Source organism: Hyperolius riggenbachi, chromosome 5 (genome assembly GCF_040937935.1).
Source record: "Hyperolius riggenbachi isolate aHypRig1 chromosome 5, aHypRig1.pri, whole genome shotgun sequence".
Classification (NCBI taxonomy): Eukaryota; Metazoa; Chordata; class Amphibia; order Anura; family Hyperoliidae; genus Hyperolius; species Hyperolius riggenbachi.
The window spans coordinates 448,325,426-448,348,454 of record NC_090650.1 but is presented as its reverse complement, the minus strand read 5'-3'; the positions used below and the strand labels follow the sequence as shown (position 1 = coordinate 448,348,454).

The 23,029-nt window shown below is 49.3% G+C and overlaps 1 protein-coding gene across 2 annotated transcripts in view; it reads right to left on the bottom strand.

Annotated features, from left to right (window-relative positions):
* Positions 1-23,029, bottom strand: part of PUF60 (poly(U) binding splicing factor 60) — an 82,218-nt gene that overhangs the window by 36,758 nt on the left and 22,431 nt on the right. For both annotated transcript variants that reach the window (XM_068238203.1, XM_068238204.1), the window contains exons 2-3: positions 21,784-21,879; positions 5,560-5,649 (exon numbers count right to left, since the gene is read on the bottom strand). In XM_068238203.1, the coding sequence (XP_068094304.1) occupies positions 5,560-5,649; positions 21,784-21,879 (186 nt within the window). The remainder of the gene's footprint in view (positions 1-5,559; positions 5,650-21,783; positions 21,880-23,029) is intronic.

Below are 23,029 nucleotides of genomic sequence, written 5' to 3'. Positions count from 1 at the left end.
CAGCGGCAGTGCACCGGTTACTGCTGATTCTTCCGGCAGGATCCAGAAACACACCTTGGATTGCAAAGCAAGGATAGGACCTCCTAGCTGCACATTGTGGCTAGTTCATGCTGGAAGCCGTTCCTGGCAAACAGAGTTACTACACAGCGAATTAACAGACAACGCAATGGCCGCTGGTATCGCTGAGGCCGGGTCCCACATTCTGCTGCCCACCTCCATACAAGTCAGTAGAATGTGGCTGCCAGCAGCGGGGGAAATCCCAGCACAAGTCAATGCTATGAAAGACCAACAACACTTGGCCATGTCAGGGCTTCCAGGGTGAACTGGCCCTAAAGGAGACTTGCAAATGAACACCTTGAAGTACACCTTCCTCACGCATCATGGAGTGGACACCTTACCTGTGACCTGACACAATGAGACAGAGGTACAGCCATTACACAGAGCTTCATCCACCTATGTACCTGAATGTTGGCATCGCCCATCATCTCAGCAATGGCTTGTCTCACATGAGGCCTATAGCTCTGGTCAACAAACAGCTCTCAAACTTGGGTGTAAATCATCTGTGAGAAAGTGAGCAGTTCACTTATGGCTGAAGATAAAAGCCCCCACGGATGGGCAAGTGCCATGCATAGTCACTTGTCAGGGGAACACCGAAAGCAAGCATTGAGGGCACCATCACAATCTACAAGGCGACAGTCTTCATCCGGCCAGCGCTGCACCATTACTCTCTCTTTAGTCATTGCTCTTCTGTTAATTTATTACTATGGTTTATTTTCAATACTCCACAACATGCTGAAGACACGTTTACAATGGACGAAAACTGAATATACAATGAAAATGAGACCAATTCTAAGGCTGCATTACAGACATGTCCACCTTCCATTCCATGGTGTCTGAACTCAACACTTGAGGAAGTGCTCCATAGTGAGGCTTGCAACGCCTCCATACGGACGCTTGCACCTCATTGAAACGCTGGGCGGAGAGCGGCATTACGGGTAATTAACCCCACCACATGTAGCCGCTCAGCTGCGGCAATTACAGCTCATTTGAATTATGAGTAACCACCGTTGTTACTCGTGATTAATCTGTGGAGAGCAAGCCTGCTCCCACTGCTCTATGCTCCACCCCTCTCCTAGCACTCCCACCTCTGTGCTCCACCCCTCTCCTAGCACTTCCACCGCTCTATGCTCCACCCCTCTCCTAGCACTCCCACCGCTCTGTGCTCCACCCCTCTCCTAGCACTCCCACCGCTCTGTGCTCCACCCCTCTCCTAGCACTCCCACCGCTCTGTGCTCCACCCCTCTCCTAGCACTCCCACCGCTCTGTGCGCCACCCTCCTGCTAGCACTTCCACTACTCTATGCTCCACCCCTCTCCTAGCACTCCCACCGCTCTGTGCTCCACCCCTCTCCTAGCACTCCCACCGCTCTATGCTCCACCCCTCTCCTAGCACTCCCACCGCTCTGTGCTCCACCCCTCTCCTAGCACTCCCAGCGCTCTGTGCTCCACCCCTCTCCTAGCACTCCCACCGCTCTGTGCTCCACCCCTCTCCTAGCACTCCCACCGCTCTGTGCTCCACCCCTCTCCTAGCACTCCCACCGCTCTGTGCGCCACCCTCCTGCTAGCACTTCCACTGCTCTATGCTCCACCCCTCTCCTAGCACTCCCACCGCTCTGTGCTCCACCCCTCTCCTAGCACTCCCACCGCTCTGTGCTCCACCCCTCTCCTTGCACTCCCACCACGCTGTGCTCCACCCCTCTTCTACCACTCCCACCGCGCTGTGCTCCACCCCTCTCCTAGCACTCCCACCGCTCTGTGCTCCACCCTCCTGCTAGCACTCCCACCATCCCATGTTTCTACCCTCCTATCTGTATTGTGTGAATGGTGTGAGCCCTAAAGGAGACTTGCAGATTAACACTTTGAAGTACACCTTTCTTTTTTTCACCCATTATGAAGTAGACCCTGTACTGCTAGCTACTAGGGATGGCCCTGATTAGGAGAACTCATAGAAAAGCATGTGATCAGTTTGATCAGCTGATAGATTTGTAAGGTCCTGATTTGCTGTGATGACTTCCTGGTTTAGCACAGGATCATGACCAGCAAATCAGAACCTTACAAATCTATCAGCTGATCAAACTGATCACATGCTTCTCCATGAGTTCTCCTAAGCAGGGTCATCTCTACTAGCTACATGGAAATGTAGTATAACATTATTACGCATGGAGAAGATCGGACGGCGCCTACCTCTACCCTGAAGATTGGGCAGTCCCCTTCGTCCCCTACCCTGAAGAGTTTCGTGTGACTGACAGCCCACTGGGCCAATCAAAGTGCAGGAATCTTGTACTTTGAAGCTACTGGACCCGCAGGGCTCCGAGCAGGCTCAGTGGAGCGCGGTCGTTAAAAGTAGCAAAGGCCCTTTACAATATCTAAGAGGCACAGACTAACCAGCAAGCTCATGGTGACCCAGAACTCATTGGGGTGTGTAAGGGACTACAATGGTCCTAAAAGCCCCCTTACTAAGATGTTAAGAAAAACAAAAGTTTGCTTTCCTAAAACAGAAAGAATTTGCGATAATTCAGGTTGGAGTGAGCTCGAGATGTCTCCCAGTGCATCACTGCTGAATATATGCAAATTAACCATTCTACCCTTAGAAGCTAAACACACCTCCAGAACTGCTGGAATGCAATGATGTGTCAGCTTGTTAATATGTACAGAGCCATAATAATCCAACATGCATACAGACTGTTCTGTATGCATGTTGGATTATTATGGCTCTGTACATATTAACAAGCTGACACATCATTGCATTCCAGCGGTTCTGGAGGTGTGTTTAGCTTCTAAGGGTAGAATGGTTAATTTGCATATATTCAGCAGTGGTGCCCTGGGAGACATCTCGAGCTCACTCCAACCTGAATTATCGCAAATTCTTTCTGTTTTACAATATCTAAGCACAGTGTAGTTTCACAGTGCACGGTATGGCTGCATAGCGTGCACAGGCCATTCTAACACTCTCTGCACTCCTTCACTTGTGCTGCTGTAGCCGCGCAGCTCAACAACTCAAGCCTTTACGGCAGGGGTCTCAAACTTGCGGCCCGCGGGCCATTTGCGGCCCTCGGTACAATATTATGTGGCCCGCGCCGGCAAAAGCGACACGGAAGTGAACTATTTTACCTTATAGTTCGCTTCAGTGTTCCCAAGTAATCCGCCGCATCCCCGCTGCTAAACGAGGGCTGCAGAGCCCCCAAATCCCCCGGGCAAACATCCACGACTGCGCTGAGGGGCAGAGCTTCCAGCTGTAGCTCTGCCCCTCCTGACGTCAATCACCGCACGGATCGCCGCCTCTGCCCGCCCCTCTCACTCTTCCTTCACAGAGAGGGGTGGGGAGAGGCGGCGATCAGCGGCAATTGACGTCAGGAGGGGCAGAGCTGAAGCTGAAAGCTCTGCCCCTTCCAGGAAATGCCGGATTGCCCCCCGGGCGATTTGGGGGCTCTGCAGCCCTCGTTTTGCGGAGGGGACACGGCGGATTAATTGTAATGGGAGCAGTGAAGTGAACTATAAGGTAGGACACTTCATGTTCAGAAGAAATAATTAAAACTGATAATAATGACATTTGAGGACTTTTTTGTGAAATCCCTTATGCGGCCCAGCCTCATCCTGACTTTGCCTTCTGCGGCCGCCAGGTAAATTGAGTTTGAGACCCCTGCTTTACGGTGTTACATTAAAGCACACTACAAACTGCGGACTTACCTACATAAAATCATTAGGGTTTGTGTGCACAGAACTTTTCAATCTTAAGTGCACCTCGATTGAAGAGGAACTCCAGTGAAAACAGTGTTTAATTTTTAAAATAATTCTGTATAAATGATTAAGTCAGTATTTGCCCATTGTAAAAGTTTTCCTCTCTCTGATTTAAATTCTGACATTTATCACATGGTGACTTTTTTACTGCTGGCAGGTGATGTCTGTGGAAGGAGATGCTGCTTGCTTTTTTGGCAGTTGGAAACAGCTGTAAACAGCTGTTATTTCCCACAATGCAACAAGGCTCCATCAGTGTGATGTCAGAACCATGGTCCTGACATCACACAGGGGAGGGGTTTCACCACAATATCAGTCATACAGCGCCCCCTGATGGTCTGTTTGTGAAAAGGTAAAGATTTCTCATAGGAATGGGGGTATCAGCTACTGACTGGGATAAAGTTCAATTCTTGGTTACGGTTTCTCTTTAAAACTATTACAATGACAACGAATGAAAAAGGTGCATGTATATGAATAGTGCTAATGCCATGTAGCTGGCGTGCCCAGTGCAGGGATCTGGTGCGTGAGTGTTCACACATGCGTCTGTGTGTGTGTCTGTGTGTGTGTCCGTGTATGTGTGTCCGTGTGTGTGCGTGTGTGTGTGTGTCCGTGTGTACAGTGTGTGTGTGTGTCCGTGTGTGTGTGTGTGTACAGAGTGTGTGTGTGTCCAGTGTGTGTGTCCGTGTGTGTGTGTGTACAGTGTGTGTGTGTGTGTGTGTGTGTGTCCGTGTGTGTGTCCATGTATGCGTGCGTGTGTCCATGTATGAGTGCGTGTGTTGGAAGTGCACAATGTGTTCTCTGTCCAGGAACATGCGCTGTGCGGGGGACGACACAGAAGTGTGACTGGCGTGTGAAACGGATCAGGCAGACGCTAGGATGTACAGTGAGGGAAAGCAGTATTTGATCCCCTGCTGGTTTTGCTCATTCATCCGCTGTCCAAGAAATGACCAGTCTGTAACTGCCAGGCCTGACCCACGCTGTTTGTGTTTTTCTATAAAGGAGCAGACACACTGACTTGCATTAGAATTGCAGCAAAATCACGGCAATCATTTTTGTAGCTATTTTGCCCCAGTTCTATTGCAAGTCAACGGGAGTGCTTTTTTTCAAAACACAAACGCAGCCCTACCGGATTGCAAAGCACTCAGCAGTGTGGTGCCGCCCTAATGGTGGGTTTGTTGTAGCTGCGAAACAGTGAACAGCAGCTGGATGCAGAGAATGCAGCGGCGGGAAGGGAGACCTGTGAGTTCAGTCAGTTTGCGCACACTACGAATCATTACAGGTTCACTTTGAGGTGTTAATTTGCAAGTTTCCTTTGCCAACGGCCAGAATGCTCTGAAAAATATAAGCATGACATTTGTGTTTATTTATGCTCCATACTAATAAAGCTTTACCCTCCTGAATCCAAGATGTCTTCCTGGCTGCTGACCTTCTGTTCCCGATAGCAGGTTTCCCTTACCAGATCCTCAGTACACGGGGGTCAGAAGGCCATGGACACACTAAAGTTACAAAGGAAGGTAAGCACCCCATAGCTGAGGGGGGGGGGGCTGGGTAAGGGGAGGGGAAGGGCGGGACCTAAGAGTATGAATATGGGGACAGGAAATGTAAGTTCTTTTAAATGGTGGCAACTTCCATTAACAAATAATCACATAACATTAAATCCACACAAAAATAAATAAATAAATACATGTTTATCTTTCCCCAATCACAGTCATACAGTGAATATATCGGCACGTGTCTGCTGACAGAAGAGACGGCGGGGTCATACCTGAAGGTTGGTGAGCTGCTGGTGTTGGTGGGCTATGGTTTGTTTCACTAGGACACTCTTGATGCTTTGTTCCATGGCATATTTCTTGGCCTAGGAGGAAGCAAAGTGACATGAGGAGAAGGAGAAACAAGACGCGTAGGCAAAGTTTCCTCACCAGACGATAGGTGATACCCTTCCCATCACACAGCATAGGCTTCAGCCCCTGGTGGCCACACTGTGCTATGAGCCCCCACCTTACCTCGCTATGACTGGGGCCAGGAGGGGCAGCCGCCTCCCAAGCCTGGTCACCTTTCCCACTCACTCACGGCGTTCGTCCAGAAGCGGGAGCTCTATAAAATAGAAGCGGGAGAAGCCCAGGAGGTTCTGCTAGTGTAGCTGCTTCAGTGACAATGAACTAACCAGCCTCTCATATGGATTTCTGATACCCAATACTCCACAAACATGAGACCTTCACAGAATATGACCACCAACACAACTCCACCATTCACTCACCAACATGACCGCCAACACATCAACACAACTCCACCATTCACTCACCAACATGACCACCAACACAACTCCACCATTCACTCACCAACATGACCACCAACACAACTCCACCATTCACAGAACATGACCACAAACACAACTCCACCATTCACTCACCAACATGACCACCAACACAACTCCACTGTTCACTCACCAACATGACCACCAACACAACTCCACCATTCACAGAACATAACCACCAACACAACTCCACCGTTCACTCACCAACATGACCACCAACACATCAACAAATCTCCACCATACACTCCCCAACATGACCAACCAACACAACTTCACCATTCACTCACCAACATGACCAACCAACACAACTCCACCATTCACTCACCAACATGATCACCAACACAACTCCACCATTCACAGAACATGACCACCAACACAACTCCACCGTTCACTCACCAACACATCTACAAATCTCCACCATACACGCCCCAACATGACCAACCAACATAACTCCACCATTCACTCACCAACATGACCGCCAACACATCAACAAATCTCCACCATACACTCACCAACATGACCACCAACACATCAACACAACTCCACCATTCACTCACCAACATGACCACCAACACATCAACAAATCTCCACCATACACTCCCCAACATGACCAACCAGCACAACTCCACCATTCACTCACCAACACAACTCCACCATTCACTCACCAACATGACCAACCAACACAACTCCACCATTCACTCACCAACATGACCACCAACACAACTCCACCATTCACTCACCAACATGACCACCAACACAACTCCACCATTCACACACCAACTTGACCACCAACACAACTCCACCATTCACTCACCAACATGACCACCAACACAACTCCACCATTCACTCACCAACATGACCACCAACACAACTCCACCATTCACACACCAACATGATCACCAACACATCAACACAACTCCACCATTCACTCACCAACATGACCACCAACAACTCCACCATTCACAGAACATGACCACCAACACAACTCCACCGTTCATTCACCAACATGACCGCCAACACATCAACACAACTCCACCATTCACTCACCAACATGACCACCAACACAACTCCACCGTTCATTCACCAACATGATCACCAACGCATCAACACAACTCCACCATTCACTCACCAACATGACCACCAACACAACTCCAACATTCACAGAACATGACCACCAACACAACTCCATCATTCACTCACCAACATGACCACCAACACAACTCCACCATTCACTCACCAACATGACCACCAACACAACTCCACCGTTCACTCACCAACATGACCACCAACACAACTCCACCATTCACAGAACATGACCACTAACACAACTCCACCATTCACAGAACATGACCACCAACACAACTCCACCGTTCACTCACCAACATGATCACCAACACAACTCCACCATTCATTCACCAACATGACCACCAACACAACTCCACCATTCATTCACCAACATGACCACCAACACAACTCCACCGTTCACTCACCAACTTGACCACCAACACAACTCCACCATTCACAGAACATGACCACCAACACAACTCCACCGTTCACTCACCAACACAACTCCACCATTCATTCACCAACATGACCACCAACACAACTCCACCATTCACACACCAACATGATCACCAACACATCAACACAACTCCACCATTCACTCACCAACATGACCACCAACACAACTCCACCATTCACAGAACATGACCACCAACACAACTCCACCGTTCATTCACCAACATGACCGCCAACACATCAACACAACTCCACCATTCACTCACCAACATGACCACCAACACAACTCCACCATTCACAGAACATGACCACCAACACAACTCCACCGTTCATTCACCAACATGATCACCAACACATCAACACAACTCCACCATTCACTCACCAACATGACCACCAACACAACTCCACCATTCACAGAACATGACCACCAACACAACTCCATCATTCACTCACCAACATGACCACCAACACAACTCCACCATTCACTCACCAACATGACCACCAACACAACTCCACCGTTCACTCACCAACATGACCACCAACACAACTCCACCATTCACAGAACATGACCACCAACACAACTCCACCATTCACAGAACATGACCACCAACACAACTCCACCGTTCACTCACCAACATGATCACCAACACAACTCCACCATTCATTCACCAACATGACCACCAACACAACTCCACCGTTCATTCACCAACATGACCACCAACACAACTCCACCATTCACTCACCAACATGACCACCAACACAACTCCACCATTCACTCACCAACATGACCACCAACACAACTCCACCGTTCACTCACCAACTTGACCACCAACACAACTCCACCATTCACAGAACATGACCACCAACACAACTCCACCGTTCACTCACCAACTTGACCACCAACACAACTCCACCATTCACAGAACATGACCACCAACACAACTCCACCGTTCACTCACCAACACAACTCCACCATTCATTCACCAACATGACCACCAACACAACTCCACCATTCACACACCAACATGATCACCAACACATCAACACAACTCCACCATTCACTCACCAACATGACCACCAACACAACTCCACCATTCACAGAACATGACCACCAACACAACTCCACCGTTCATTCACCAACATGATCACCAACACATCAACACAACTCCACCATTCACTCACCAACATGACCACCAACACAACTCCACCATTCACAGAACATGACCACCAACACAACTCCATCATTCACTCACCAACATGACCACCAACACAACTCCACCATTCACTCACCAACATGACCACCAACACAACTCCACCATTCACAGAACATGACCACCAACACAACTCCACCGTTCACTCACCAACATGATCACCAACACAACTCCACCATTCATTCACCAACATGACCACCAACACAACTCCACCGTTCATTCACCAACATGACCACCAACACAACTCCACCATTCACTCACCAACATGACCACCAACACAACTCCACCATTCACTCACCAACATGACCACCAACACAACTCCACCGTTCACTCACCAACTTGACCACCAACACAACTCCACCATTCACAGAACATGACCACCAACACAACTCCACCGTTCACTCACCAACATGATCACCAACACAACTCCACCATTCACAGAACATGACCACCAACACAACTCCACCGTTCACTCACCAACATGATCACCAACACAACTCCACCATTCATTCACCAACATGACCACCAACACAACTCCACCGTTCATTCACCAACATGACCACCAACACAACTCCACCATTCACTCACCAACATGACCACCAACACAACTCCACCATTCACTCACCAACATGACCACCAACACAACTCCACCGTTCACTCACCAACTTGACCACCAACACAACTCCACCATTCACAGAACATGACCACCAACACAACTCCACCGTTCACTCACCAACATGATCACCAACACAACTCCACCATTCATTCACCAACATGACCACCAACACAACTCCACCATTCATTCACCAACATGACCACCAACACAACTCCACCATTCACTCACCAACATGACCAACACATCAACACAACTCCACCATTCACTCACCAACATGCCAAACCGGAGACAAACAAAGGAATCAGTCCACCCAGATTCCAGTGACTGAGGACCTCTGATCTGCATAGTGTGGTGGCTGACAGAGGGGGCATAGCCTCCACACTTCTACAATGACTGGGCATCTTGGTGGACTAACCCTTCTTACAATTTGGGTACCATAGAAAACTTGGTAGGAGCCAGCATACATATGCTTACTGACAGTGGGGAAAAGCTGGAATCCAGCTCCAGTTTTTCAGGTACATTGGAATCCTGGCTCCAGGGATTTGTCCAATCCCAACTCCATGCTAGTGATCAAACCTGCAATGTAAAAGCTGTGCACACCACTCAATCTATACATATTATTAAACAATCAGCCTACTCTATACATATAATAGCTAGTCAATGCATTGTGCCAGGCATGCTGTGCTCAAAGGGGCCAGCCTGAACTATACATACCATCTATACCGTGTGTTGTGCCAGGCATGCTGTGCTCAAAGGGGCCAGCCTGAACTATACATACCATCTATACCGTGTGTTGTGCCAGGCATGCTGTGCTCAGGAAGTGAGAGGGGGGCTTCTGACATATGCAAGACTGGGCGGACCCCCACAGAGTCAAACGCAGAATACAAGGGGCAGTACTTGGGATAGTTTCATCGGCCATTAACTGTCACCAGTGTTATCTAGCAACAAATATGGACAAGCATGATGTCACAACACAACCACGGCTATCTCATTTTTTCCGACATTGTTTCACTGCTATTCCTCCTTTTCCCCTCACGTTTTCTCACTGCTATTCCTCCTTTTCCCCTCACGTTTTCTCACTGCTATTCCTCCTTTCTCTCCTCACGTTTTCTCACTGCTATTCCTCCTTTTCCCCTCACGTCTACTCACTGCTACTCCTCCTTTTCCCCTCACGTTTTCTCACTGCTATTCCTCCTTTTCCCCTCAAGTCTACTCACTGCTATTCCTCCTTTCTCTCCTCACGTTTTCTCACTGCTATTCCTCCTTTCTCTCCTCACGTTTTCTCACTGCTATTCCTCCTTTTCCCCTAACGTTTTCTCACTGCTATTCCTCCTTTCCCCCTCACGTCTTCTCACTGCTATTCCTCCTTTCTCTCCTCACGTCTACTCACTGCTATTCCTCCTTTCTCTCCTCACGTCTACTCACTGCTATTCCTCCTTTTCCCCTCACGTTTTCTCACTGCTATTCCTCCTTTTCCCCCTCACGTTTTCTCACTGCTATTCCTCCTTTCCCCCTCACGTCTTCTCACTGCTATTCCTCCTTTCCCCCCCCTCACATTTTCTCACTGCTATTCCTCCTTTCTCTCCTCACGTTTTCTCACTGCTATTCCTCCTTTCTCTCCTCACGTTTTCTCACTGCTATTCCTCCTTTTCCCCTCACGTTTTCTCACTGCTATTCCTCCTTTCCCCCTCACGTCTTCTCACTGCTATTCCTCCTTTCTCTCCTCACGTTTTCTCACTGCTATTCCTCCTTTTCCCCTCACGTTTTCTCACTGCTATTCCTCCTTTCCCCCTCACGTCTTCTCACTGCTATTCCTCCTTTCTCTCCTCACGTTTTCTCACTGCTATTCCTCCTTTTCCCCCTCACGTTTTCTCACTGCTATTCCTCCTTTCTCTCCTCACGTCTATTCACTGCTATTCCTCCTTTTCCCCTCATGTCTACTCACTGCTATTCTTCCTTTTCCCCTCACGTTTTCTTACTGCTATTCCTCCTTTTCCCCTCACGTTTTCTCACTGCTATTCCTCCTTTCTCTCCTCACGTTTTCTCACTGCTATTCCTCCTTTTCCCCCTCACGTTTTCTCACTGCTATTCCTCCTTTTCCCCCTCACGTTTTCTCACTGCTATTCCTCCTTTTCCCCTCACGTTTTCTCACTGCTATTCCTCCTTTTCCCCTCACGTTTTCTCACTGCTATTCCTCCTTTTCCCCCTCACGTTTTCTCACTGCTATTCCTCCTTTTCCCCTCACGTTTTCTCACTGCTATTCCTCCTTTTCCCCTCATGTTTTCTCACTGCTATTCCTCCTTTCTCTCCTCACGTTTTCTCACTGCTATTCCTCCTTTCTCTCCTCACGTTTTCTCACTGCTATTCCTCCTTTCTCTCCTCACGTTTTCTCACTGCTATTCCTCCTTTTCCCCCTCACGTTTTCTCACTGCTATTCCTCCTTTCCCCCTCACGTTTTCTCACTGCTATTCCTCCTTTTCCCCCTCACGTCTTCTCACTGCTATTCCTCCTTTCTCTCCTCACGTTTTCTCACTGCTATTCCTCCTTTTCCCCTCACGTTTTCTCACTGCTATTCCTCCTTTTCCCCCTCACGTTTTCTCACGGCTATTCCTCCTTTTCCCCCTCACGTTTTCTCACTGCTATTCCTCCTTTTCCCCTCACGTTTTCTCACTGCTATTCCTCCTTTCTCTCCTCACGTTTTCTCACTGCTATTCCTCCTTTCCCCCTCACGTCTTCTCACTGCTATTCCTCCTTTTCCCCTCCCGTTTTCTCACTGCTATTCCTCCTTTCCCCCTCACGTCTTCTCACTGCTATTCCTCCTTTCTCTCCTCACGTTTTCTCACTGCTATTCCTCCTTTTCCCCTAACGTTTTCTCACTGCTATTCCTCCTTTCCCCCTCACGTCTTCTCACTGCTATTCCTCCTTTCTCTCCTCACGTTTTCTCACTGCTATTCCTCCTTTTCCCCCTCACGTTTTCTCACTGCTATTCCTCCTTTCTCTCCTCACGTCTACTCACTGCTATTCCTCCTTTTCCCCTCACGTCTACTCACTGCTATTCCTCCTTTCCCCCCCCTCACATTTTCTCACTGCTATTCCTCCTTTCTCTCCTCACGTTTTCTCACTGTTATTCCTCCTTTCTCTCCTCACGTTTTCTCACTGCTATTCCTCCTTTTCCCCTCACGTTTTCTCACTGCTATTCCTCCTTTTCCCCTCACGTTTTCTCACTGCTATTCCTCCTTTTCCCCCTCACGTTTTCTCACTGCTATTCCTCCTTTTCCCCTCACGTTTTCTCACTGCTATTCCTCCTTTTCCCCTAATGTTTTCTCACTGCTATTCCTCCTTTCTCTCCTCACGTTTTCTCACTGCTATTCCTCCTTTCTCTCCTCACGTTTTCTCACTGCTATTCCTCCTTTCTCTCCTCACGTTTTCTCACTGCTATTCCTCCTTTTCCCCCTCACGTTTTCTCACTGCTATTCCTCCTTTTCCCCTCACGTTTTCTCACTGCTATTCCTCCTTTCTCTCCTCACGTTTTCTCACTGCTATTCCTCCTTTTCCCCTCACGTTTTCTCACTGCTATTCCTCCTTTTCCCCCTCACGTTTTCTCACGGCTATTCCTCCTTTTCCCCCTCACGTTTTCTCACTGCTATTCCTCCTTTTCCCCTCACGTTTTCTCACTGCTATTCCTCCTTTCTCTCCTCACGTTTTCTCACTGCTATTCCTCCTTTTCCCCTCACGTTTTCTCACTGCTATTCCTCCTTTCTCTCCTCACGTTTTCTCACTGCTATTCCTCCTTTCCCCCTCACGTCTTCTCACTGCTATTCCTCCTTTTCCCCTCCCGTTTTCTCACTGCTATTCCTCCTTTCCCCCTCACGTCTTCTCACTGCTATTCCTCCTTTCCCCCTCACGTCTTCTCACTGCTATTCCTCCTTTTCCCCTCCCGTTTTCTCACTGCTATTCCTCCTTTCTCTCCTCACGTTTCCTCAATGCTATTCCTCCTTTCTCTCCTCACGTTTCCTCACTGCTATTCCTCCTTTTTCCCCTCACGTTTTCTCACTGCTATTCCTCCTTTCTCTCCTCACGTTTTCTCACTGCTATTCCTCCTTTTCCCCTCACATTTTCTCACTGCTATTCCTCCTTTTCCCCCTCACGTTTTCTCACTGCTATTCCTCCTTTTCCCCTCAAGTTTTCTCACTGCTATTCCTCCTTTTCCCCCTCGCGTTTTCTCACTGCTATTCCTCCTTTTCCCCCTCACGTTTTCTCACTGCTATTCCTCCTTTTCCCCCTCACGTTTTGTCACTGCTATTCCTCCTTTTCCCATCACGTTTTCTCACTGCTATTCCTCCTTTCTCTCCTCACGTCTTCTCACTGCTATTCCTCCTTTTCCCCCTCACGTTTTGTCACTGCTATTCCTCCTTTCTCTCCTCACGTTTTCTCACTGCTATTCCTCCTTTCCCCCCTCACGTTTTCTCACTGCTATTCCTCCTTTTCCCCTCACGTTTTCTCACTGCTATTCCTCCTTTTCCCCTCACGTTTTCTCACTGCTATTCCTCCTTTCTCTCCTCACGTTTTCACACTGCTATTCCTCCTTTTCCCCTCACGTTTTCTCACGGCTATTCCTCCTTTTCCCCCTCACGTTTTCTCACTGCTATTCCTCCTTTCTCTCCTCACGTTTTCTCACTGCTATTCCTCCTTTCTCTCCTCACGTTTTCTCACTGCTATTCCTCCTTTCTCTCCTCACGTTTTCTCACTGCTATTCCTCCTTTCTCTCCTCACGTTTTCTCACTGCTATTCCTCCTTTCTCTCCTCACGTTTTCTCACTGCTATTCCTCCTTTTCCCCTAACGTTTTCTCACTGCTATTCCTCCTTTCTCTCCTCACGTTTTCTCACTGCTATTTCTCCTTTTCCCTCTCACGTTTTCTCACTGCTATTCCTCCTTTTCCCCTCACGTTTTCTCACTGCTATTCCTCCTTTTCCCCTCACGTTTTCTCACTGCTATTCCTCCTTTCTCTCCTCACGTTTTCTCACTGCTATTCCTCCTTTCTCTCCTCACGTTTTCTCACTGCTATTCCTCCTTTCTCTCCTCACGTTTTCTCACTGCTATTCCTCCTTTCTCTCCTCACGTTTTCTCACTGCTATTCCACCTTTTTCCCTCACGTTTTCTCACTGCTATTCCTCCTTTCTCTCCACGTTTTCTCACTGCTATTCCTCCTTTTCCCCTCACGTTTCCTCACTGCTATTCCTCCTTTTTCCCCTCACCTTTTCTCACTGCAATTCCTCCTTTTCCCCCTCACGTTTTCTCACTGCGATTCCTCCTTTCTCTCCTCACGTTTTCTCACTGCTATTCCTCCTTTTTCTCCTCACGTTTTCTCACTGCTATTCCTCCTTTTCCCCCTCACGTTTTCTCACTGCTATTCCTCCTTTCTCTCCTCACGTTTTCTCACTGCTATTCCTCCTTTTCCCCCTCACGTTTTCTCACTGCTATTCCTCCTTTTCCCCTCACGTTTTCTCACTGCTATTCCTCCTTTTCCCCCTCACGTTTTCTCACTGCTATTCCTCCTTTTTCCCATCATGTTTTCTCACTGCTATTCCTCCTTTTTCCCCTCACGTTTTCTCACTGCTATTCCTCCTTTCTCTCCTCACGTTTTCTCACTGCTATTCCTCCTTTTCCCCCTCACGTTTTCTCACTGCTATTCCTCCTTTTCCCCTCACGTTTTCTCACTGCTATTCCTCCTTTTCCCCTCACGTTTTCTCACTGCTATTCCTCCTTTCTCTCCTCACGTTTTCTCACTGCTATTCCTTCTTTTCCCCTCACGTTTTCTCACTGCTATTCCTCCTTTTTCCCGCTCTATTATTACAGAAAGCCACACCCCATTTTACCTAGAGGAAGCTACACTCCACACTCTTACAGGAAGCCGCCCCCAACTATCATAGGAAATCAACCCAGCCTGTCATAGGAAGCGCCCCCCACCTTCTCCCCATCATAGGAAGGTGGCTATCGTAGAAATATACTATACATCCCCATCAGAGGAAGCCACACCCCATCGTAGAAATATACTATACATCCCATCAGAGGAAGCCACACCCCATCGTAGAAATATACTATACATCCCATCAGAGGAAGCCACACCCCATCGTAGAAATATACTATACATCCCATCAGAGGAAGCCACAACCCATCATAGAAATATACTATACATCCAATCAGAGGAAGCCACACCCCATCGTAGAAATATACTATATATCCCATCAGAGGAAGCCACAACCCACACTATTACAGGAAGCCACGTCCCACATTTATTACAGGAGACCCCAACTATCATAAGAATACCCCCCTACACACCTTGTCACAGGAAGCGTCCCCACACCATCATAGGAAGCCACTCCCCAAACTATTACAGGAAGCCACTCCCCATTCTATCATAGGAAGCCACGCTCCACCCCAAGCTATCATAGGAATCCACACCCCATCATAGAAATATACCCCCCATGCCATCAGAGGAAGCCACAACCAAACCTATTAAATGAATCCGCCCCACACCCCATCATAGGAAGTCACGTCCCACATTATTACAGGAGACCACAACTTATCAAAAGAATACCGCCCCACACACTGTCACGGGAAGCATCCCACACCATCATAGGAAGCCACTCCCCAAATTATTACCACTCCATCATAGGAAGCCACACCCCACCCCATCCTAGGAGCCCAAAGCCTCACCGTATCATAGGAAGCCCCACCTCCCATAGGAAGTCCCACCCCATTGTAGGAAACCACAAGCCACCCTATTATAGGAAGCCCCACCTTGCCCTATTATAGGAAGCCCCACCCCATTATAGAAAGCCACACCCCACATTATTACAGCGAGCAAGCTTCATAGAATCTTGGGGAAGCAGCCCCTACCAGGAAGCACCAGGTATACTTGTGGATATTGCATTTTCATGACGTAACAGAACATATTTTAACATTTCACTACATACATCACAGCACACATAAAACTGCATGTCTTTTATGGGGTTCAGTTCCCCCAGAAATGTCTATCAGTGTCTGGAAGAGGCTTCAGGTTTCCTGGGGTATCACTCACCATTCTGCACGTCTGCTTGTCCCGCAGCTGCGTCTGGGCCAGACTCCCTATACACTAACATTTCCCTAACACCATTCTGCACGTCTGCTTGTCCCGCAGCTGTGTCTGGGCCAGACTCACTATACACTAACATTTCCCTAACACCATTCTGCACGTCTGCTTGTCCCGCAGCTGCGTCTGGGCCAGACTCACTATACACTAACATTTCCCTAACACCATTCTGCACGTCTGCTTGTCCCGCAGCTGCGTCTGGGCCAGACTCACTATACACTAACATTTCCCTAACACCATTCTGCACGTCTGCTTGTCCCGCAGCTGCATCTGGGCCAGACTCACTATACACTAACATTTCCCTAACACCATTCTCCACGTCTGCTTGTCCCGCAGCTGCGTCTGGGCCAGACTCACTACACACTAACATTTCCCTAACACCATTCTGCACGTCTGCTTGTCCCGCAGCTGCGTCTGGGCCAGACTCACTATACACTAACATTTCCCTAACACCATTCTGCACTTCTGCTTGTCCCGCAGCTGCGTCAGGGAAATGTTTGTGTGTAGTGAGTCTGGCCCAGACGCAGCTGCGGGACAAGCAGACGTGCAGAATGGTGTTAGGGAAATGTTAGTGTGTAGTGAGTCTGGCCCAAACACCATTCTGCACGTCTGCTTGTCCCGCAGCTGCGTCTGGGCCAGACTCACTACACACTAACATTTCCCTAACACCATTCTGCACGTCTGCTTGTCCCGCAGCTGCGTCTGGGCCAGACTCCCTATACACTAACATTTCCCCTAACACCATTCTGCACGTCTGCTTGTCCCGCAGCTGCGTCTGGGCCAGACTCACTATACACTAACATTTCCCTAACATCATTCTGCACGTCTGCTTGTCCCGCAGCTGCGTCTGGGCCAGACTCACTACACACTAACATTTCCCTAACACCATTCTGCACTTCTGCTTGTCCCGCAGCTGCGTCTGGGCCAGACTCACTATACACTAACATTTCCCTAACACCATTCTGCACGTCTGCTTGTCCCGCAGCTGCGTCTGGGCCAGACTCACTACACACTAACATTTCCCTAACACCATTCTGCACGTCTGCTTGTCCCGCAGCTGCGTCTGGGCCAGACTCACTATACACTAACATTTCCCTAACACCATTCTGCACGTCTGCTTGTCCCGCAGCTGCGTCTGGGCCAGACTCACTATACACTAACATTTCCCTAACACCATTCTGCACGTCTGCTTGTCCCGCAGCTGCGTCTGGGCCAGACTCACTACACACTAACATTTCCCTAACACCATTCTGCACGTCTGCTTGTCCCGCAGCTGCGTCTGGGCCAGACTCACTACACACTAACATTTCCCTAACACCATTCTGCACGTCTGCTTGTCCCGCAGCTGCGTCTGGGCCAGACTCCCTATACACTAACATTTCCCTAACACCATTCTGCACGTCTGCTTGTCCCGCAGCTGCGTCTGGGCCAGACTCCCTATACACTAACATTTCCCTAACACCATTCTGCACGTCTGCTTGTCCCGCAGCTGCGTCTGGGCCAGACTCACTACACATTAACATTTCCCTAACACCATTCTGCACGTCTGCTTGTCCCGCAGCTGCGTCTGGGCCAGACTCCCTATACACTAACATTTCCCCTAACACCATTCTGCACGTCTGCTTGTCCCGCAGCTGCGTCTGGGCCAGACTCACTATACACTAACATTTCCCCTAACACCATTCTGCACGTCTGCTTGTCCGCAGCTGCGTCTGGGCCAGACTCACTATACACTAACATTTCCCTAACATCATTCTGCACGTCTGCTTGTCCCGCAGCTGCGTCTGGGCCAGACTCACTACACACTAACATTTCCCTAACACCATTCTGCACGTCTGCTTGTCCCGCAGCTGCGTCTGGGCCAGACTCACTATACACTAACATTTCCCTAACACCATTCTGCACGTCTGCTTGTCCCGCAGCTGCGTCTGGGCCAGACTCACTATACACTAACATTTCCCTAACACCATTCTGCACGTCTGCTTGTCCCGCAGCTGCGTCTGGGCCAGACTCACTATATACTAACATTTCCCTAACACCATTCTGCACGTTTGCATGTCCCGCAGCTGCGTCTGGGCCAGACTCACTATACACTAACATTTCCCTGACACCATTCTGCACGTCTACTTGTCCCGCAGCTGCGTCTGGGCCAGACTCACTATACACTAACATTTCCCTAACACCATTCTGCACGTCTGCTTGTCCCGCCGCTGCGTCTGGGCCAGACTCACTACACACTAACATTTCCCTAACACCATTCTGCATGTCTGCATGTCCCGCCGCTGCGTCTGGGCCAGACTCACTATACACTAACATTTCCCTAACACCATTCTGCACGTCTGCTTGTCCCGCAGCTGCGTCTGGGCCAGACTCACTATACACTAACATTTCCCTAACACCATTCTGCACGTCTGCTTGTCCCGCAGCTGCGTCTGGGCCAGACTCACTATACACTAACATTTCCCTAACATCATTCTGCACGTCTGCTTGTCCCGCAGCTGCGTCTGGGCCAGACTCACTACACACTAACATTTCCCTAACACCATTCTGCACGTCTGCATGTCCCGCAGCTGCGTCTGGGCCAGACTCACTATACACTAACATTTCCCTAACATCATTCTGCACGTCTGCTTGTCCCGCAGCTGCGTCTGGGCCAGACTCCCTATACACTAACATTTCCCTAACACCATTCTGCACGTCTGCTTGTCCCGCAGCTGCGTCTGGGCCAGACTCACTACACACTAACATTTCCCTAACACCATTCTGCACGTCTGCTTGTCCCGCAGCTGCGTCTGGGCCAGACTCACTACACACTAACATTTCCCTAACACCATTCTGCACGTCTGCTTGTCCCGCAGCTGCGTCTGGGCCAGACTCACTACACACTAACATTTCCCTAACACCATTCTGCACGTCTGCTTGTCCCGCAGCTGCGTCTGGGCCAGACTCACTATACACTAACATTTCCCTAACATCATTCTCCACGTCTGCTTGTCCCGCAGCTGCGTCTGGGCCAGACTCACTATATACTAACATTTCCCTAACACCATTCTGCACGTCTGCTTGTCCCGCAGCTGCGTCTGGGCCAGACTCACTACACACTAACATTTCCCTAACACCATTCTGCACGTCTGCTTGTCCCGCAGCTGCGTCTGGGCCAGACTCACTATACACTAACATTTCCCTAACACCATTCTGCACGTCTGCTTGTCCCGCAGCTGCGTCTGGGCCAGACTCACTACACACTAACATTTCCCTAACACCATTCTGCACGTCTGCTTGTCCTGCAGCTGCGTCTGGGCCAGACTCACTACACACTAACATTTCCCTAACACCATTCTGCACGTCTGCATGTCCCGCAGCTGCGTCTGGGCCAGACTCACTACACACTAACATTTCCCTAACACCATTCTGCACGTCTGCTTGTCCCGCAGCTGCGTCTGGGCCAGACTCACTACACATTAACATTTCCCTAACACCATTCTGCACGTCTAAATATCCCGCAGCTGCGTCTGGGCCAGACTCACTATACACTAACATTTCCCTAACATCATTCTCCACGTCTGCTTGTCCCACAGCTGCGTCTGGGCCAGACTCACTACACACTAACATTTCCCTAACACCATTCTGCACGTCTGCTTGTCCTGCAGCTGCGTCTGGGCCAGACTCACTACACACTAACATTTCCCTAACACCATTCTGCACGTCTGCATGTCCCGCAGCTGCGTCTGGGCCAGACTCACTACACACTAACATTTCCCTAACACCATTCTCCACGTCTGCTTGTCCCATAGCTGCGTCTGGGCCAGACTCCCTATACACTAACATTTCCCTAACACCATTCTGCACGTCTGCTTGTCCTGCAGCTGCGTCTGGGCCAGACTCACTACACACTAACATTTCCCTAACACCATTCTGCACGTCTAAATGTCTCGCAGCTGCGTCTGGGCCATTGGATTTATACACTAACATTTTCCTAACACCATTCTGCACGTCTGCTTGTCCCGCAGCTGCGTCTGGGCCAGACTCCCTATACACTAACATTTCCCTAACACCATTCTGCACGTCTGCTTGTCCCGCAGCTGCGTCTGGGCCAGACTCACTATACACTAACATTTCCCTAACACCATTCTGCACGTCTGCTTGTCCCGCAGCTGCGTCTGGGCCAGACTCACTACACACTAACATTTCCCTAACACCATTCTGCACGTCTGCTTGTCCCGCAGCTGCGTCTGGGCCAGACTCACTACACACTAACATTTCCCTAACACCATTCTGCACGTCTGCTTGTCCCGCAGCTGCGTCTGGGCCAGACTCACTACACACTAACATTTCCCTAACACCATTCTGCACGTCTGCTTGTCCCGCAGCTGCGTCTGGGCCATTGGATTTATACACTAACATTTTCCTAACACGTCTGAATACATTATGCTGCATGTAATAACACACCACATAAAGCAGCTTTAACACCTCCGTGTAGCATGGGGGCCGACGCCGTGAGCAGACTGCCAACACTATGAGCAGCCAGTGCAGGTAAGCTTTCACTCTAGAAGTGGTAAGGCTGGATGCGTTTACGCACCTTATGACTCCTAACACAATGGTGACACATCTGCACAAAGCCTAGTACACATTTTCAATTTTGATTGGCCAATCACTGGCCAATTCTACCTTCTCCGTGTAGTATAAGGGTTTACCTACTATTTGCTCATAGTATTGAATATCTGTTGGCCCTCCTACCACAGCAGTGATTGGCCAGTGATAAGGGATAGTGTGTGCCAGGCTTTCCTCTCATAGACAGGACAGTAGAAAGGGTTAGGTCAGTCTTGGCTGAGGACACAGTAGAGCCCCTATCATGCCTCCTCATGGTGAGAGTCTTATCTATGGTTACAACACTCTGTTCCATCATAAATCAGAATCAGCACACAATGTGAGGGTCTGCGGGGTCTTGTGGGCTGGGCTGCTCCTCTGCTGGACTAGGGGATTCTCCATGTCATGCTGCAGAGCATCCTCTAGGGGGCAGTACAATGCTGGTCCTGTATGGCTGGTGTATAAAGGCTGGGGGCGGGGGGAACCCTTCTGCACTCACACAAGTTGTGATAAATGCAGGTGAATACAGCTGAATAATGAGGCAGTGAATGCGCGCCTGGCTGCATGTTACACGCATGTAGCCATGTCATGGTGCGGTGCTGTGGCTTACCTTCTGTAAGGCCTCCTGCTGCTCCGGGGTGAGAGGGGGGAGACCCAGCTTAGACGAGGTGCTCTGCCCATTCTCTAGCTTGATAGAGTCACCACCCTGCAGAAGAATAACATTGTAGGTCAGCCGCTGTTCCACGGGAAAGCTCGCTTACAGCACACAGGAAATGGTTACACGTATGCAGCAGTTCATCCATAGAGCTCACTGACAGCATACAGGAAATGGTTACACGTATGCAGCAGTTCATCCATAGAGCTCGCTTACAGCATACAGGAAATGGTTACACGTAGGCAGCAGTTCATCCATAGAGCTCGCTTACAGCATACAGGAAATGGTTACACGTAGGCAGCAGCTCATCCATAGAGCTCGCTTACAGCACACAGGAAATGGTTACACGTATGCAGCAGTTCATCCATAGAGCTCGCTTACAGCACACAGGAAATGGTTACACGTATGCAGCAGCTCATCCATAGAGCTCGCTTACAGCACACAGGAAATGGTTACACGTATGCAGCAGCTCATCCATAGAGCTCGCTTACAGCACACAGGAAATGGTTACACGTATGCAGCAGCTCATCCATAGAGCTCGCTTACAGCACACAGGAAATGGTTACACGTATGCAGCAGCTCATCCATAGAGCTCGCTTACAGCACACAGGAAATGGTTACACGTATGCAGCAGCTCATCCATAGAGCTCGCTTACAGCATACAGGAAATGGTTACACGTAGGCAGCAGTTCATCCATAGAGCTCGCTTACAGCACACAGGAAATGATTACATGTAGGCAGCAGCTCATCCATAGAGCTCGCTTACAGCATACAGGAAATGGTTACACGTAGGCAGCAGTTCATCCATAAAGCTCGCTTACAGCACACAGGAAATGGTTACACGTAGGCAGCAGCTCATCCATAGAGCTCGCTTACAGCACACAGGAAATGGTTACATGTAGGCAGCAGCTCATCCATAGAGCTCGCTTACAGCACACAGGAAATGGTTACACGTAGGCAGCAGTTCATCCATAAAGCTCGCTTACAGCACACAGGAAATGGTTACACGTATGCAGCAGCTCATCCATAGAGCTCGCTTACAGCACACAGGAAATGGTTACACGTATGCAGCAGTTCATCCATAGAGCTCGCTTACAGCACACAGGAAATGGTTACATGTAGGCAGCAGCTCACCCATAGAGCTCGCTTACAGCATACAGGAAATGGTTACACGTATGCAGCAGCTCATCCATAGAGCTCG